At 40.6% G+C, this 18,968-nt stretch overlaps 1 protein-coding gene across 1 annotated transcript in view; it reads right to left on the bottom strand.

Annotated features, from left to right (window-relative positions):
- Window positions 1-651: 651 nt before the first annotated feature.
- Window positions 652-18,968, bottom strand: part of LOC137268665 (uncharacterized) — a 37,892-nt gene continuing 19,575 nt past the window's right edge. Inside the window, exons 5-7 of the mRNA XM_067803253.1 lie at window positions 18,285-18,383; window positions 6,760-6,851; window positions 652-5,675 (exon numbers count right to left, since the gene is read on the bottom strand). Of these exons, the coding sequence (XP_067659354.1) occupies window positions 5,589-5,675; window positions 6,760-6,851; window positions 18,285-18,383 (278 nt within the window). The 3' untranslated portion in view covers window positions 652-5,588. The remainder of the gene's footprint in view (window positions 5,676-6,759; window positions 6,852-18,284; window positions 18,384-18,968) is intronic.

The raw sequence follows: 18,968 nt of genomic DNA, 5'->3' as shown, positions 1-18,968 counted from the left end.
CTTCACACAGGGACACTGTAATTGGAAAAGCAACAGTATATTGTTGAATGACACCCACCACATGTAGGAAAGAGGTATTTGAAGCGTTTGTAAAATGTCTGAAAGTACCCATGGGCCTTGACGTTATGGGAATGTGATATTCTAGGATACTATACTGTGCTTGGATCATCCTTTATATTTCCGGGGCTCGTATTTCAGTGAATCTACATTACCGGATCTATTCCTATTCCTTGACAAGTATTAGATGAGCCACTTACGGAAGCCTTTTCGGGCCATCAGATTTTTTTTTTATCTTGAAATTTCAACATACGATCTTGAAATTTCAACTTAGTATCTTGAAATTTCAACATACTATCTTGAAATTTCAACTTAGTATCTTGAAATTTCAACATAATATCTTGAAATTTCAACTTAGTATCTTAGTATGTTCGTGATGTTAATCACTGGAGTGTATGTCGATAGAGCTGGAAAAATGCTGACTGAGCATTGTGCCTGTCAAGGACATATACATCATGAACCACATGCAGTTTGTGTTTGTGCTGCTCATCCTGCCGTTGTGCACACCTCTACTAAAGAAACTTGTACACATGACATGTTAGTTTTTAAGCAATATTTTCCAGTGATAGATATAAACATAACAAACAACAGATATTGTTGGGTACAGGATGTTTATTGCATGTACCGTACTGACATCTAATAGACCGTTCTCAACCTTAAAATCATTTTGTTATCATCGTTCTCATTTGGAGACAGACAGACATTTCGTCGATTGCCGCGGAAGGAGGCGGAAATTCTGATTGTTTCCTTAGTAACGGTACATGAATACATACTCTTGAAAAAAGTAGAGGAACCTGAACTTTCAACTTGATTTCATAGGAAGTATAAACATTAACACACTTTCCAAAGACAGACATCTTATGACGGCACCACCAGTTTTCTTTATTACGACCCCCAAACACAAAGGATGGGGTGCATGTACATAACACAGTTGCCCCATGCACGTGTCTCGGGTGTCATTCTTGATTTTGACGGTTTTCAAGACGGTAGACAAATCCCTGTAGACTAAACCATCCTGCAGTTAGTGTTGTTTCAATTTGGTATTTTCAGTTCGAAAATGAAAATCGTTTCACGTCGCGTCTTCGAAAAGCGTTTACTGTATAAACAACTATTGATAAGGAAGTGCAGGTGGTGATGCACTCTCAAAACTTTCATCACTATCATATCAACATTGATTGACACCTATATATCGCCCATATCTTTCAATCATATATTAAAAATGAAGTTCTCTTACTTTTCAAGAGTATGTATTTTTCGCAGACCTTTCAAGAAATAACGCAAGATTATATATGTATATCGCATATAAAATATAAACAGATCATGACGGAACACATGTCACTAGATTTGATTTGCTGATTTGTAAACACGAGATCAAACATATCGCAAGGTACTAGCAGCTATTTGGTTATACTGGTTGTGCGGATCACTGCCATATTGATTGGACGGAAGGTGATCATTTTTCCATATTTAGAAATCAGGATGAGGAGCCATGTGACCAGAGCAGAGTCCTAGCTATTCTCGAAACGAGAATAAGGGTTCTGCTCCTCATTACGACCGGAGCGCAACGACAGTCCTAAGTCAATGTTGCAACATCGCTTACGATCTCCTTAGCGCTACGATCTTTAGCAGCGTGCGTGCATGCGTGTGTGTGACACTTCGTTTTCACCCGAGTTTCATTGTTCATTTAACAAAATTTGAGGACGAAAAAGGGGGTCCCACCCCTGTACCCTCCCCTGGATCCGCCTATGGCCCCGGATAGGTGAGACTGTATCAAGTAAAGTGCTGATTAATATGATTACACAGTGTGTTCACCGGTGCATATGTTAGATAAGCTAGAATCATTACTCTTTTTTCAAACTAGCACCATCTGCTAAAAGCGCGTGTGGTTCAAGTTGTTAAACCGTATCCGTATCTTATTTTTTTAAAAATAACCCCAAGTACCGTTTTGCATTTTACTTTCATTTCCACTGCCAGTGTTTATCATTTGATAGATATATCTATACATACATGAAAAGTCGCTGAAGGGATAGGGATACATCAATGTTTAAGGTTGATTCTGCAAACTCCACACTTACACAACAACACGATGAGTTGTGTCTGACCATCCTAGAATGGTGCGTGACAGACTAAATCGCAGGAACTTAGCAACTAGATCGTTGTTTCAAAGAAGTAGTAATTGGTTCGTGGCTATTTGGAAACATGTAAGAATGACATGATGAAATCGTGTATGTTCTGACGTCACAGGGAATGACGTAACAGTGTATTCGATGACGTGATAAAGCGTATTTGTTACCCCCAAATGTTCTATATGGCCTATATATGTACGGTTCGGGTGTTGGTAACGCCGCCCTTAGCAATATTCCAGCTATACGAAGGCGGTCTGTAAATAATCGACATTGAACGATAAACAGCATGGGGTCGTTCAAAGCCAATGGGAACCGATGACGTGTTAACCACGTCAACGATTCTGACCACCCGATCTCGTTAGTGGTTGCTGAAGATCAATTCTAACCCGGATCTTCACGGGTCCTATAAATATACGAGACCACATAATCCAGTGACTAGAGTAATGACCTTCGATCTAGGTACCTTGGAAGTGATCCCATTCATAAACCTTTGAGCCTGACAATGGGGTCCCCCTTGGTCATCTATTACGTTGATGAATACCTATTGCAGATATTTGCTCTTGGTACAAAACGATGATTGCCGTGGTGCGAGGTGAACTGAATTATATATTGTTGCACATACGTTTCAGTAAAGCAGTTCAGCATGAGGTGACAGAACGACGAAATCACACACATACAAATACGCATGCCATAAATAAGTATGACAAAATAATTGGACAACTAATAAATCAACATATATGTGTAACGAAATAGTTTAATATAGAATATGGCATGTGTAGAATAACGTTTAGTCTCTTAAAAAATATATTATTTTGTTAGAAATTGAACTTAGAAGGCGGTCTGAACATGAGAAGGCGGTCTGAACCTGCGGATAATCTAGAACTTGCTTCATACAGATCATTTGTACTATACATAGGCCTGGGTGAAAGGCATATGGTTCAAGGATGGTGTCACAGGCTTAGTGTTAAGTGTGATGGAGAGAGAAAGATTAAAAGATATGTATACATAACAAAATCACTCAACCAAGAGTTAGTGACAGTGTTTGGTTTTACGCAGCTTTTAGCAATATTCCAGCAATATCACGGCGAGCAACGCCGTAAATGAACACAACACAATGTACCAATGTGGGGTATCGAACCCGGTCCTCGGTGTGACGTGCGGACGCTTTAACAGCTAGGCTACGTCACCTCTTCTCATTCAGCCAAGAAAGACAGATTAACATATATATTTGAGGAAATAGTTAAGATTAGTAGTAAGATCACTAGGCTACCCCACCGCCCCAAGCTCAGAACAGAAAGATGGATGAACAGATATGTCTGACAGAATGTTTCAGTACAGAATAACAGAAATGTGACATAGGATTTTAACATGGCGGGCTAGATAAACAGATATGTCTGACAGAATGTTTCAGTACAGAATGACAGAAATGTGACAAAGGATATTAACCTGGCGGGTTAGATAAACAGATATGTAAGAAAAACATGTTTCAGTAGAGTCTGACAACAAGTGATTAATTAACGAATATGTCCGAAGACATCGATTTCAAATGATTCCACGGTATTTGATTGGCAAACAAAACAATTTTGTTAGCCTGTACACATAAACATACAATAAATAGGCCAATCCCATGAGCACATAATTAAACTGCGTTCCCTTGTGGAGCTGAACTGAAAGGATGCATTGATTTCGTGCCTGTTGTCTACAGTGTTGTGTGTTAATGCTTGAACATGGGACATGTGAACCTGTTATTATTGACAGTTTTATTGATTGGAAATTATTTCAGCGTGAGGGTGTTATGGGTTTGTGCGCAGGCACATACTGAAGACAATGCAAGAATGACTTGCTGAACCTATTCACAAAATGGCTACCACACCATGTGATGATGGTCTGTAACAGTATCGTGGCAACTAGTCAGAAGCGTTTCCAGATAACGTCAGAATTTAGCTGCAATTGATTGGTTGAACGGATTTTCATTGTTCTACTTCAATTGCGACTTCTACTGGTAAAAAAACCCATAAATGTGATCTCTTCCCCGGGTTATTAAACAGTCCGAAGACGGTCATTAAAGTGCCCCTGTTCATCTGCAGCTAAATGGCGGTGGAGTAACCGTGTGGTTAAACTATTCACTCGTCACGCCGAAGACCTGGGTTCGATTTCCCACACGTATACCTCGTGTGAAGCCCATTTCTGGTGTCCCCCGCCGTGATATTGCTGGAATATTGCTAAACGCGGCGTACAGCTATTCTTGCTCTCTCTTCTCCAGCTCCTGACAGCGCCGTATGACCAACATACCTATTTGTTTACAACCAGCTTATACTAATTATGAAATCCTTAATCACATGACTTGATTAAGGATTCAGATCAAAACAAAAGAGAAACAGCAGTAATAGTGAGTGAGCGACTGAGTATAGTTTTTACAATTTTCCGGCAACATCCAGAAACGAGCTTCACACGTTGTATCCACGTGAGGAATAGAACCCTGATCTACGGCGCCACGAGCGAGCGCTTTAACCTGATCCGGAATGTTTTTTCTTAGTTAACCAGAAAGCACTTGAAATTGTGAGTGAGTGAGTAAGTGAGTGAGCGTGTTGGGTTTAAGGCCACTTAAATATTTTCCCAATCATATCACGAGGGGATGAGGATATCACAAACTGATGCAGCTCTCAGACCTTCACCACTTTGCTGAACCAACAAACGCGGGTACAGCGCTGGCAACCCCGGGTACGTAAGGGTACGTAACTGTAACGAACTGCTATCGAACCCACAATCATACACCACGCAACTATACTGAATACCAAGCGAAACGCAAGTCCGGAAAAAAACATGAAATCTAAAAGTAACCGTTCAAATTCATGTTTATATCTTCAAAATAAGACTTGCCCCACAAAACACCAGAGTTGCGTTTCTTTTGATGTTCAGTATATGTATACCGACTTTGAATATGAATAAAGAATGGCTTATAGGCCTTTTCAAGGATCTCCTTTTGCTTCATAAACAAGTTCTGTAAATATCTCAGTTATTATCACCACACTGTCAAAGATCCATAGCGTCTGGCTGCGGCTAAATCATAAAATGGATGAGGGCAAGTGAACACTGGACACGGAACGTCTTTATCGTAAGTGTAATGCAAGACACTATTGGCAACACCTAGTCCTCAACATGTAAGTCTCATCAGTTATTCACAAGAGACCATCGTGAGTCTTTCACTGGTTGAAATGAACGCTCATAAACATGTAAATGCTATTTCATAAACATGTAGAAAACACTTCAGAATAAGCATATGAACATTTAAGATGGACACTAGCGGGTGAAATCCAATTCCTTGCCAATATTCGTCCAAGTGAGGAATATCCCATCCAACAGGGCACGATGGTAGCAGAAGATGATGGTCTGTCTTCCTGTTGGTCACATAAGAAGATTGTCAGTGTAATTATTTTGTGACAGCATGGAAGTCCTTGACTTGAGCCAATACGTTGTCATCATGCCCTTTCCCTGGAACAATAACAATTAAAAAGCAACTGTGGGGGCGAAATGCAAGCGGCGAGAATATCAGTTAATGCTTTAAAGGCACTATTTCAAACCACGTCTCCCTAAAAATAACGCATTTCTCGCTCTCAATAATAATATTAGACCTCTAGAAAGCTAGCGTGTAGTGTAAACGTACACATTTAGATTATAATATTAAATTAAAAAGTTCGAATTAATTAAAGCAACGTTGTATTAAATCGACCCTGGCGACCTCTACCTGCTGAGTAATATTTCAAGCGAACCCCATAGAGTTATGTCCATTTGAGCGCTCTTTCAAACAATCTACGCACAGCTTGATTGAAACCCATTCGGTGTTCGATGTTTACATTCAGTTGCTTAAATTTCACTTATAGCGTGTGTTCTCTGTTTGGAATCTAGTAGCATAGAAATTTCAATCATCCATTTCAGGCAAATCGTAAGGGATAATAAGTCTTTAACTGCATCACTATGAAGCTAACGTGAGTGCATATTTCCCAGTATATGTAACATGGACATGCTGTCGACGATGTGTGAAATGTGCCTTTAAAGTCTATTTGATCTCAGAAAGAACATCGGTCACAAGCAAACTAAAAGCAGATGTGACCTGAAGGGATCGTTTGTTACATGCTTCCAATTATGTCTGTTCAACCATGGAATTACAGAACAGACATTGTCGCGAAGATTTCTATCAAACATATCTTTCTTGTAGTTTAGGCGGGGTGACAGTTCAGCAACGCGACATATTTTGACTTTGTCGCTTTGTCACCCTCTGGTAATGGCAAACATTATAAAAAGTAATGACTGGACAAATTGTCAAAACATCGTGTTTTTTTTGCATATCTTCCATTCCATTCATTCTGTTTACCCGCGACCAGCCACCCATGCTTATCGTCAGAGGTATCTAACGAGATAGTGTGGTCAGACTCACTTGGTTGACACATGTCATCGTATCTCAATTCCGTTGATCGATGCTCATGCTGTCAATCATTAGACTACATCATGCAGACTCAATTTACGTGATGGAGCTGGAATATTGTGAGTGCTCTGAAACAACAAACAAAACAGTTACCTTTATTTCAAGTGATCCTCTAAGACTGATCTCAAACCCTCCTTGGACCAGTAATGCTTTTTGTGTTGATTCTGTAATCTGGATGTGGAGAGCTGGAAGAAAGTGGCCACATCATTCATGTTGCAAATGCAGTAAGAAAATGTACAAAAGCATACAAAACCAGTTTAAGAGTGAAGCGCTCACAGCCTGAAAGGCAGCTGTCTATTATCTGGTTTGATATCTTATAATTGTGAAGACCCGTGAAGGTCCCGGGGTAGAATAGGCCTTCAGCAACCCATGCTTGCCATAAAAGGCGACTATGCTTGTCGTAAGAGGTGACTAACGGGATCGGGTGGTCTGGCTGGCTGACTTGGTTGACACGTGTCATCGGTTCCCAATTGCGCAGATCGATGCTCATGTTGTTGATCACTGGATTGTCTGGTTCAGACTCGATTATTTACAGACCGCCGTCATATTGCTGGAGTATTGCTGAGTGCGGCGTACAACTAAACTCACTCACTCACTGTAATTGTGACACTGAAAAGACCCAATTCTATTTGCTAGTCTGTTACAATAATGTGCTTACACTGTGATACCGGATGTCTGTGTGCGTGGGTGGGGGTTGGGACTTGGCGGTTCTAGGGGACAACAAACCCCAATAACACAACCCCCGAGGGATCTAGTAATACTGGTATTCGTAATTACAAAACCTAAAGAGAAAAGGAGAATGTGTGGGTGAGTCTGGTTTTCGCGAGACGAAAAGGCCATTTAAAATTTAAAGAAACAATATTCATAAGAGCTAAAGCCATGTGAAAGTCATCATTTAAATCTAAAATAACCAAGAGTATTTTAGTCAGCGATACCTTGGGAAAATGTACATCACACTGATCCTTGATTTAGATCGATACGTGTCTTCACTTTGACAACTGGCTCATTGTTCCGTCACTTGGTAGCATTCCTTTATTTCACAACACACATCCATAAATATTGTGTCTATCTGCGAAGACCAAGGTTAGAATTGGTGGTCCTAAGAAAGTATGTGTACGGGTGTGTGCGACGGATTGACAGGGAGAGGGTTGAATTGTTATCGGGTTAGGGGTTGATTTAGATTGGGTGGACCAGATGGCATATATTTGATTGTTATCGGATTAGGAGTTGATTTGGATTGGGTGGACTGGATCGGATATATTTGCAGTTCGTTCCAGTGGTCCACTAACAGGACCGGGTGGCCGGCTCACTGACTTGGTTGACACATATCATCGCATCTCATTTGTGTAGATCGATACTCATGCTTTTGATCACTGGATTGCTTTTTCCAGACTCGATTATTTACAGACAGTCGCTATATAGCTGCAATATTGTTGTGTGACGTTAAACAACCAAGCAACCATGCAACCAAGCAACCATCCAACCTTACTAAGCTGCATGCAGCGTGGTACAATCATTGTAACTTAAGGTATTGTTCATTTTCTTCATGATGACATGTTTGTTCACTTGAAAACACTGGGGGAAGCGCGATCAGTATACCCTTTTATTATGTTTTATTATCTGAATGAATTGAGCACCTGAACATTAATCACTGTGTGTATTCAGCAGACAAAGATCCATGTGGTCTTCTTTGAACACACGCAGTGCTTATCATGGACGGTAATTTTCTCATCTTTGATGGCTTAATGCAGCTGCTCAGTAAGGAGGTTTTGTTAAGATTTGTAATCTTCTTGCCTTTCATATTCCGACGTCTTCATAATTATCACCAGTCTTAGCAGATTATTTGGCCAAACATTTTTCCGTAGATACTGGGATAGTTCTTGGTAATCTAACATATTGTGTGTGTGTGGCACCTGGCATGTTTGTATGTACAGTTCATGAAGCTACACATTGTCTGGAATGGTTTTATGCACAATAGGTGTGCTGTCCACGTGGAGGTCTGTGTATGTCTGTTACTGCTACTGTGCTCATACTAATGAATGAATATCAAGGTATTCACATTCGGTTGAAACGTATAAACAGACATCAAAGAACTTTCAGACTATCGTTGTCCTAACAAAACAGTTCTATTCACGGCAAATGTATAAAACCATTTTGTTTGCACACTGTATCTCTACGTTACGTTGACGATAACAACTGAGATTTTGTTGATAACAACTTCCTTTTCGTAATTGCGATGTTTTGACACAGATTCTTATACGGTTGTAACATTCCGTGCACGACAGTGTTACAAGAATGTGTTATCCATAACAAGTGTCATTATTGTGCTTGTCAACCGGGTTCAATTCAGCATGTTGGTACAATACACGATCCCCTTTCTGGTGTCCACTGACATGTTTCTGGTCAAATATTGCAAAAAGCGGCGTAAAACCAAACCCACTCACCGAAACTTAGGGATTTCAAACCAACAAGTCTATGACATGACAAATAGAAAAAAAATGAAGGTTTAATTCGTCTAAAATCGGAACTTATGAGGTTTTATTACATATACTGTGAGAAAGAAATAAAGGAACACAAGGAAATTCAAGCGTGCCTTTAATGAAGCTTTTCAAAGACATTTAGAAGTTGAACGAAAATGAATACAGGACATATGTTATGGATAACAGCTTCTTTTTGCTCTTTACATGACGTTTAAGAGATAATTCTTGCTCCTTTCATGAGGTCAATGTTGAGCCAGTACAAAGAGTGGATATATATATATATGTATATTGATGTGAAAGACATTACGATGCCAATGAGATTGGATAAATGTACAAACAGAACCATGCATTATAATGACAAAGCCAAGAGCGGAGATGGGTATGTTGAGAGAAGCGAGAATCTACACAGATAACATTATAATTAAAGAGCTAGTAGGACTGGACTAGTGTACAAAGAAAACAATTCATTACTGCAGAAATATGTATGACCAACTTTGAAGATGTGACTTTAATGTCGCCCCCTTCCAATCTGGTTCAGAAAGGTTGTACGCATGTACCATCCTAGACAAAGACCAGGACCCCGAAGTCCTACTGGACCATCTCTACCTACACCACATAATCAGTTTACCACAGAAATAGAAAACCACCATCAGTGAGCTTTCCTCGACGTTCCGCTTGACAACAGTCAAGACAACATCCACAAGGCCGTCTACCACAAACCAACCCACACTGACCAGTACATTCATTGCCTGTCAATTCACCACTCTCAGATTAAACAAGCCATCCTTGCCACCTTCACCTGCCATCTGCACTTCAGACAGCCTCAACCTAGACATTTATCACCTCAAGCACACCTTCATGGCCCTCAACGGGTACCCGAAACAGCTAGTAGAGAAACATCTATGCAAATCCACATTTGACCAACTTTGAAGATGTGACTTTAATGTCGCCCCCTTCCAATCTGGTTCAGAAAGGTTGTACGCATGTACCATCCTAGACAAAGACCAGGACCCCGAAGTCCTACTGGACCATCTCTACCTACACCACATAATCAGTTTACCACAGAAATAGAAAACCACCATCAGTGAGCTTTCCTCGACGTTCCGCTTGACAACAGTCAAGACAACATCCACAAGGCCGTCTACCACAAACCAACCCACACTGACCAGTACATTCATTGCCTGTCAATTCACCACTCTCAGATTAAACAAGCCATCCTTGCCACCTTCACCTGCCATCTGCACTTCAGACAGCCTCAACCTAGACATTTATCACCTCAAGCACACCTTCATGGCCCTCAACGGGTACCCGAAACAGCTAGTAGAGAAACATCTATGCAAATCCACATTTGACCAACTTTGAAGATGTGACTTTAATGTCGCCCCCTTCCAATCTGGTTCAGAAAGGTTGTACGCATGTACCATCCTAGACAAAGACCAGGACCCCGAAGTCCTACTGGACCATCTCTACCTACACCACATAATCAGTTTACCACAGAAATAGAAAACCACCATCAGTGAGCTTTCCTCGACGTTCCGCTTGACAACAGTCAAGACAACATCCACAAGGCCGTCTACCACAAACCAACCCACACTGACCAGTACATTCATTGCCTGTCAATTCACCACTCTCAGATTAAACAAGCCATCCTTGCCACCTTCACCTGCCATCTGCACTTCAGACAGCCTCAACCTAGACATTTATCACCTCAAGCACACCTTCATGGCCCTCAACGGGTACCCGAAACAGCTAGTAGAGAAACATCTATGCAAATCCCCGGCCTCACATCAAAAACATGGTGATTCCATGTCCAAACCAGTCCCATCGCCTATCCTCGTGAGTATCCCATACCTAGGTCCAAGATTAGCTGACTCCTTACCAGAAAAGCAAAAACGGATGTTACTTTCACCTCAGACAGAACACTTAAGAACATGCTACATTCTACATGCTACATGCTAGTGGGAAAGGCCCCTCTGAGTCAATCCAAACCCTTGAGGATATGTGTACAAGATACCATGTAACTGCGGAGACAAGTACATAGCAGGGACATCACGCCCCATGGCCACTAGGATAAAAAACACAAGACTTCTGTAGAAAAATCTGACATGAAATATGCCCTTTCGGAACATCTCATAAAAACCCCGACATCCATATTTCCTGGCAGCAAACCATGAGTCTACAAACCAACATCAAGCACTGGAAAAAGGGGAAACTTCAAGAAAGCATCGGAATCCAGAGAAAGAAGCGAGTCATGAACCGGGACCAAGGCATTTACCTTCACTGGGTACACTCTATTGCCCTATAATCGTTGGACATTTAGGAGATACACATACTGTGTTGAAAATCAGAGGTGTATAACGAAATTATAATAGCTCTAAATTTGATTTAAAACCGAACGCGTATATTCGTTATATACCTCTGATTTTCCAACGCAATACGTTTATCTCCATTCTACCATAACTGTGTTATTCAGATTTTAAACAAATGTCGTCACGCTATGGCTGCAATATTGCCGATGTGACGTTAAATTTTAACTCACTCACTTTAAACAAATGCTTAAGTGTTGGAAAATCAGAGGTATATAACGTGATTATATACCTCTGAATGACTTTGATTAACCAATCACAATAGAGTATTTACTGAAGTCATGGTCGAATGCTTTGTTATCGTTGTACGTCTATCCTATCTAATTGGCTTCGGCTATTGTGTTATCTTTGTCCATCAACACATCTCTCCCCTATCCCCTCCTCCCGCGCGCTGTTGGCTTTGTCTATATAATGAATGTGTTACTTTGTATATTAGTCCAGTCTTACTGGCTTCGTAATTATAGTGTTATCTTTGTACATCCTAGCTTCTCTCAACACACCCCATCCCTGCTTTTGGCTTTGTCATTATAATGCATTGTGTTTTTTGTACATGAATCCAATGTCATTGGCTTCGAAATTACACAGCTATCTTTGCTCATTCTCGTAACTGTATTGTTATCTTTGTACATCTATATACACATATACATATATCCACTCTTTGTGCTGACTCAGCATTCACCCGATGAAAGAGCAAGAATTACCTCTTAAACGTCATGTAAAGAATAAAACGTAGCCATTATCCATAAAACGTTTTCGTGCCTTTAATATCTTCCAGTTTTCATCAGCAGCTTTGCAAAGAATAATGGAACACTGCCTTGAAATGGTGTTCCCTTTGTCAAGATCACAGATGATTTTGTTTATATAATTAGTGTATGGTACTGTAAATAGATGTAGTATGGTATTGTTAGAGTGGGTTATAAATCGTTGGGGGGTTGTTGTTAGATTATATTCGGTAACACTATGGGAACAGGGTTATGTTTATGGAAGCGTGACCAGGTATGGCCAGAGAGCTGGGGAGTTAATTCATAAACAATAGAGAGGTGTTGAATAGCGTGGGTATGGGAGGGCAGTATACAGTATTCCCAGAAATTATTGAGAAAATCTTTGTTTTTTTTCTAATGATGCTAAGATTGGAAAAAGGGCTTTCACTATGCACTACGCATACTAAATAAGGGAGACAACTCTTGAAGGCTTAGAAGGCAGCTCATTACGTCAAGAGTTATCTCCCTTGTCTGAGCAGACGGCTTCCTGTGTTGACATGGCAGAATTTACAGCAAGAGAGAAAAGAAAGCTCATTCTAGATGATTTTGAAAGGGGTGAGGCTGATGCTAAAGTGTTAGCTTGTAGACATGGTATTCCTCTGTCTACAGTATACAGAACTTTGAAGAATATTCAAACAGGAACCGGGATAGAGCACAAAGCAGGGGCAGGTCGGCCTAGGAAATTCAGTGTTGTGGATCGCCGAAGACTTGGGCAGATTGTGAGTAGGGGCAAATTGAAAAGTGTTGAGAACATCAGAAATGAAATGATTAGCAGAGGAAGTCCTCAGGTATGCAATGAAACAGTTAGGCAGGAATTACAGAGACTTAATTGGGTGAAAAAACGTGGAATTCCCTCGCCGTTGATGGAAGATGCACAAAAGGAAAAAGGTTTAAACTGGTGTCGGGCTCATGAAAATCAAGATTGGGATAATGTTTTCTTTTCGGATGAAAGTTCTGTTTGGCTTGTCCCTAATTGTGTGAAAATTTGGACCAAAGATACTGTCAAACCTATCTACCAGCGACCAAAACATAGTCCGAAGTTTCACATGTGGGGTGGCATATCGGCTCGCGGAGTGACGCCATTGTGTGTTTTCACGGGAAACTTGACAAAAGAAAGATACATTGACATTCTAAATGGTCACCTTCTTCCGACAGCACAAACATTGTATGAAGATGATTGGATTTTCCAGCATGATAATGACCCAAAACACACTGCGCGCTACACAAAACAGTGGTTGTCGGGCGAAAATGTTCAAGTTTTAGACTGGCCCAGTTACAGCCCAGACCTGAACCCAATTGAGAATGTGTGGGGAGTCATGAAGGACAGAATAAACCAAAAGGGACTGAGAAATATTGAAGATATGAAGGCCGAGGTGGTCCAATATTGGGATACCCTGTCACACGATTACCTACAAACTTTGATGGGTAGTGTGCCTAGGCGTATTCAGGCATGCATTGCTGAGCGATTAGTCTTACAAAGTACTAAAACAAGACTGAGACTGTAAAAGGATGATGTTTTAACATGTTTATGTAAGTAAAACGCCAGAAGTTAATAAACGTAATGAGTTACATGACGCAACATGATTCTCAATAATTTCTGGGAATACTATAAATAGTGAGGAAGGGTAGTAATCTGCACAGTCAGACAGAATCACCACTGTGTTCACCTGCATGGGTTCAACTTTCGTATGGGATTGCATCTCAGGCTGGCTGGTGTAAGTTTTTATTATCATTATTACTTTTGTATTTATTGATTGAGTAGATGTAGCAAGAAATTGTTTAACTGATGTAGTATTTCTAGATATAATATGTGTACATTGTAACATTACATAGCCACAAAGCCATTCACAATTTGAATGTTACCGTTCCACAAAACCTGTTCCACTTTCATAAATGTAAATCGGAGTAAAATATAAGACACTGATACATGTCTTGATGAGTAACTGTGGTTACCTGTGTTGTATTGTAGTGTCCCGGAACTGGCCGGTTATCCTTAAAGTAAGGAGAGGGGAGTTATCTCCGCCTGTAAGGAGACAGATAAGAGTCTTCCCTGTTGTATAAGGAGCGTGTATCTCCTAGTAATGTGAGATGTGGATGGCACAGCCATCAACCATTACACAGGCCCCTTAGACTCCGTGAGGGAAACCATCGCCTGGGCGTGAGGGATACCACACGAATACAATTGACGTCATCAAGTGGAACCAAAGTGCACTGACATTCTGATTACATTATAATGAGAAAGTGTTCTCTCTGAGTGGCAAATTCCTTTGTTGTTATTTACTTCAGTTGTTTAGTTTCCAATTGGGATTATATGTAATCATTATCTATATTAGTAACGGTGTTAGGATATTAGTGTATTTAGCAGTAGTAGTGTTCTTATAACTTTAGCACCACTTTAATATAAGTGGTAGACAGAACTGGATATGCAGCTAGGTTAGGTAATTAGATTAGTTAGTTGTATTTGCACCTGTAGAATTAGTTTAGTATAGGTATTGGAGTTATTCATATTTTAAGGGGAGGAATAAAGTTTTGCAAAACAAACTGTTCTTCTGTTGTAGTTACTTTGGTATGTGACACCCTTATTTCTTTACCTCAGTATATAAGCATTCCGTCTGAGACTTTACGAACTGAGGGTATCCCTGACAGTAGAGCTGGAAATTAAGCAGGCAGGAAATTGAAAACACAATCAATGTTTCCCGGTCTACATTAATTATTGCTATTCGAGAAATGGGATTTGATACACTGGGCGTGATGATGACCTTATTTTCTTGGGGAATTGTTCCACTCTGTCACTGGGGTCACAGTATCTGTCCACCAGTGCTGGCCAGTCCCATGCATTTCCGGTTCATTTATTGTAATGGAATTTTAGCCAATATGATCCGTACACAGACTAGATATGGCTACCGTCCGACAAACGAAGATTGTCCCATGGTACCATCGGGTAAAGGAAATTGTGTCTTTCTTCTGCACGCAGTGACCCGTCATCTGGAGTTTATTGATCGGTGCGATGTGGTTTTCGACTTGGTGAGTGAATGAGTAAGGTTTTCCAAGGTTTCTAGCAATATCCCAACAATATCGCGGCGGGGAACACCAGAAATGGGCGTCAGACATTGCACCCATCTGGGGAATCGAACGCGGGTATTCGGCGTGACAAGCGAACGCTTTAACCACTAGGCTACCCAACAGTACCTCGAAACTTGGTGATTCTCAAATGGAAATAGTCATATTTACCACGTTAGTACATCGTTGAACATAAATTTTGAATTTGCCATAGGCACAACTTTACATTTATTAACCCAGGAGGTGTATCTGACAACATGTTATAATATGCTGCCATCCATTTTTCAGCATTACCAGCTGGTTCATCCGGGCCCTACTTTTCTTGGCCCAGATGATGCATTCATAGGCTGGTTGGAACATCGGCTTCTGTCAGATCTAATGGCTGAACCCAATGCAGTAGCCAAGGAGAACCAGATACTGTCGTGCCAACCACAGATCACTAAGCATTATTTGAGAAAACACAATGCAAAGACTCTTCTACTTAACGAATCTGAATTCACAGTGTTACATGAATCACATGTATCAGGGTCACTTTCAGCTCTTGCAGTATATGAAACATCTTATTTATGAGTGAGTGAGTTTGGTTTAACAACGCACTCAGCAATATTCCAGCTATATGTCTTGTAAATAATCGGGTCTGGATCAGACAATCCAGTGGTCAACAGCATGAGCATCGATCTGAACAAATGGGAATCGATGACATGTGTCAACCAAACCAGCAAGCCTAACCACCCGATCCCGTAAGTGAGTCGTTAGAACGAGCTCCAAATATATGCCCGCCGGTGCACCCAATACATACTGTTATGAGGTGAAAATTGCATTCATATACAAGGAACGGTTTATACATCTTTCACTGAGATATGCGGTTAGTTCGGCATAGCACCAATGCTATTACTACTGGATAATAGATTAAGGGATGGAAAAAGGGAATAAATGTCAAACAACAGAACAGAATAGATTCGTCAAGTAGCAATTAAAGCTGAGTCACTGGTTAGAATTAAGGGAGATTTCCAATCACGAGGTGCGACATGAGTCCAGGGAATGATGTAACTTCTAACGAATCAGAGAGATTGTAGAGGGTCATGTGATAAGGGTGGAGCAGGCTCGAACACCTTAAAAAGATACCGTCAGCACTAAAAAGGTGCGAGGTGCGGTGCGGGTTGAAGAGACAGCAGAACGTTAACATCCCGAGAGCTTGCCCAACCCTGTCCAGTACAAGACCAATTGTTATGAAGAGAGGGATCGAGTAAACCGATGTGAGTATAGAAACTTGTGTTGAGTTATTCATTGTATGCCTCAGTGCCAGTACATGAATGCTATGTGTTAGTTAGGAATCCCGGTCGTCAGACCATGTATTCCTAGCTGTAGCACCCCGGACAGACCAAGCGAGTATGCCGCCAGAGCTGGCAGCACCCCCAATAAGGCAGAACGGTCATCGTAACAGGTAACTGGTAAGAGGGTTTACTAACACCCAAATCCCAGTTACGACAATACCAACTCCTAACTTGATATCAATTTAACCCGCTCTCCTTTCAATCCCGTATCCCTACAAAAGATATATACCCACACCCACAATACAAAAATACAACGCAAACATGTAACAAAAAAAAAGAATGTGTGTCCCAACGAGTCTGCTTATACCAGTGAATAATTGCAGTCTTTCACATATATGAATTCATTCTAAATCAGCTAGCTATACCCTTCTTTACTCAAACGCTAATAATGCATAGCATTGAAAATGAAGTACGGAAACCAATGTGTATTCAACTATTGGCACTGAACATTTTCAGACAAAAATGGAATGTGACATGCGGCATCACGCAACGGGTCTTTGATAGGAATCGTTCTGAATATTTACTTTTTGGCATGTTTACTATACGTGCTAACTTAAACTGCTCTGCAACTTGCTGTCAGTGCCTCTCGGCTATAGAGCCGTCTTTTATTTGCGTTGTATTGTTTATAGTCGAATGAAGATTAACATACGAGTCACCTATAAATACATTTCACTGCTCTCAGAGATCATATAAAACATCTCCCATTAGAACACCGATCGGTGAGTCGGCAAGCATGATTAACCTATTTGATGGCGGTAGTAGTTAGTATGAATAATGGATTAGTGTGGAAGCGTCTGCAGGGAACAAGAAACATCAGCGTGTAAGCAAAAAACTGGATAAGATTGGAATGAAGAAAATCGCGATCAATGAAAATCCAGCTAATGTCGGGTTGGGTGGAGGTAGAAACTGTCAAGTAAATACTTCATTTATATTGGCCTCAAAATATATCAAATCACATTAACCAGCTCTGATTGCAGCAGACGGATTGATTGATTGAGTGAGTGAGTTAACTTTTACGCCGCTTTTAGGGGGACATAGAAATGAGTTTCACATATTGTACTTACATTGGGGAATCGAATCCAGGCGTATGGCGTAACAAGCAAACGGTTTAACCACTAGGCTACCTTTCCATCCCTATCCTTCTGAGACATTGTCGGAAGGAATTTATAGAATAATATATATATTCCTTTCAAGGTTACACATTCAGGGTGGAGTTCACAGGACTATTCAGGTTATGGACGAAACAGTGTTACATGTCTCGCAGAAAACACGATAGAGATCCACACATAGAGTGTATATCAAGTCTCTCTTGGACACAGGTGAACTTGAAAATTGATGCGATTTTACATCGTTTGTGTCACATCCATTTGCAAAACCTGACTTACAAGGTTGGGGATGCAGGCTATCCGCAACCCCCTCTCCCCGCAAAAAGCTGTCTCAGCCTTCAGTGTCTGTCATATGCAGAACCGTATTTAACACTTGACATAACATTCCGTGGGTCTTTAATGAAATACTTTAAGCGACCCTTCCTAACATAGCATACCATTATTATACTAAAATAATGCAGCGTAAAACTAAATTCACTCCGAAAAGCTATGAAGCCATATTTGTACTTACGCAGACTGGTGGATTCCATTCTGGACGCTGTGTTGACTGTGTCCCCAAAAAGACAGTATCTCGGCATCTTCGTACCGACCACGCCTGCCACTACTGGTCCTGGGAAAGGACAAGAAATATTAAACGTTAATAATAATCATAATAAATCAATAATAGTGCATATTTATAATCTGCACATATCCACGCATGGAAGCATGCTGTTGGCGTTGCAGGCGCTACATTAGTACATTAAAATACATATATAATATATACTGAGCTAAGGAAATGACAATGATTAGGCTCATAGCACATAAACAGTAAAGGCAAGTGGTGATAATATTGAGCAAAGAGGTAGGCTTTGAGATCTGATTTAAAAGAATCAATGCATTAATTCAGGATGTTTTGGGTCAAACGGGTTAGTGTTCCACAACACAGGGGAAGTGTAGAAGAAAGTTCTGTATCCATAGGTTTTAAGTATGTATTTTGGTACTGCCAGAAGGTTTTGATGCCTTCAGCGAAGTTCGCGAGCTGGACTATAGGATCTGATCAGATCGGCAATTTGTTCCGCATGTGATAGTGTAATACCCATGCTTGAAACCGCAATAGATACAATAACTAACTTCCTGAGTTGCTGTTTTGTTCCAACAAAGAGAGCCTCTGCAAAATTTTAGTTTATTTACAGTCATCCATATCTTCAGAACACCT

Source organism: Haliotis asinina, chromosome 16 (genome assembly GCF_037392515.1).
Source record: "Haliotis asinina isolate JCU_RB_2024 chromosome 16, JCU_Hal_asi_v2, whole genome shotgun sequence".
In the NCBI taxonomy this organism is placed as follows: Eukaryota; Metazoa; Mollusca; class Gastropoda; order Lepetellida; family Haliotidae; genus Haliotis; species Haliotis asinina.
Note: the sequence above shows the minus strand (reverse complement) of the source record. Positions and strands in the feature narration are given on the sequence as shown.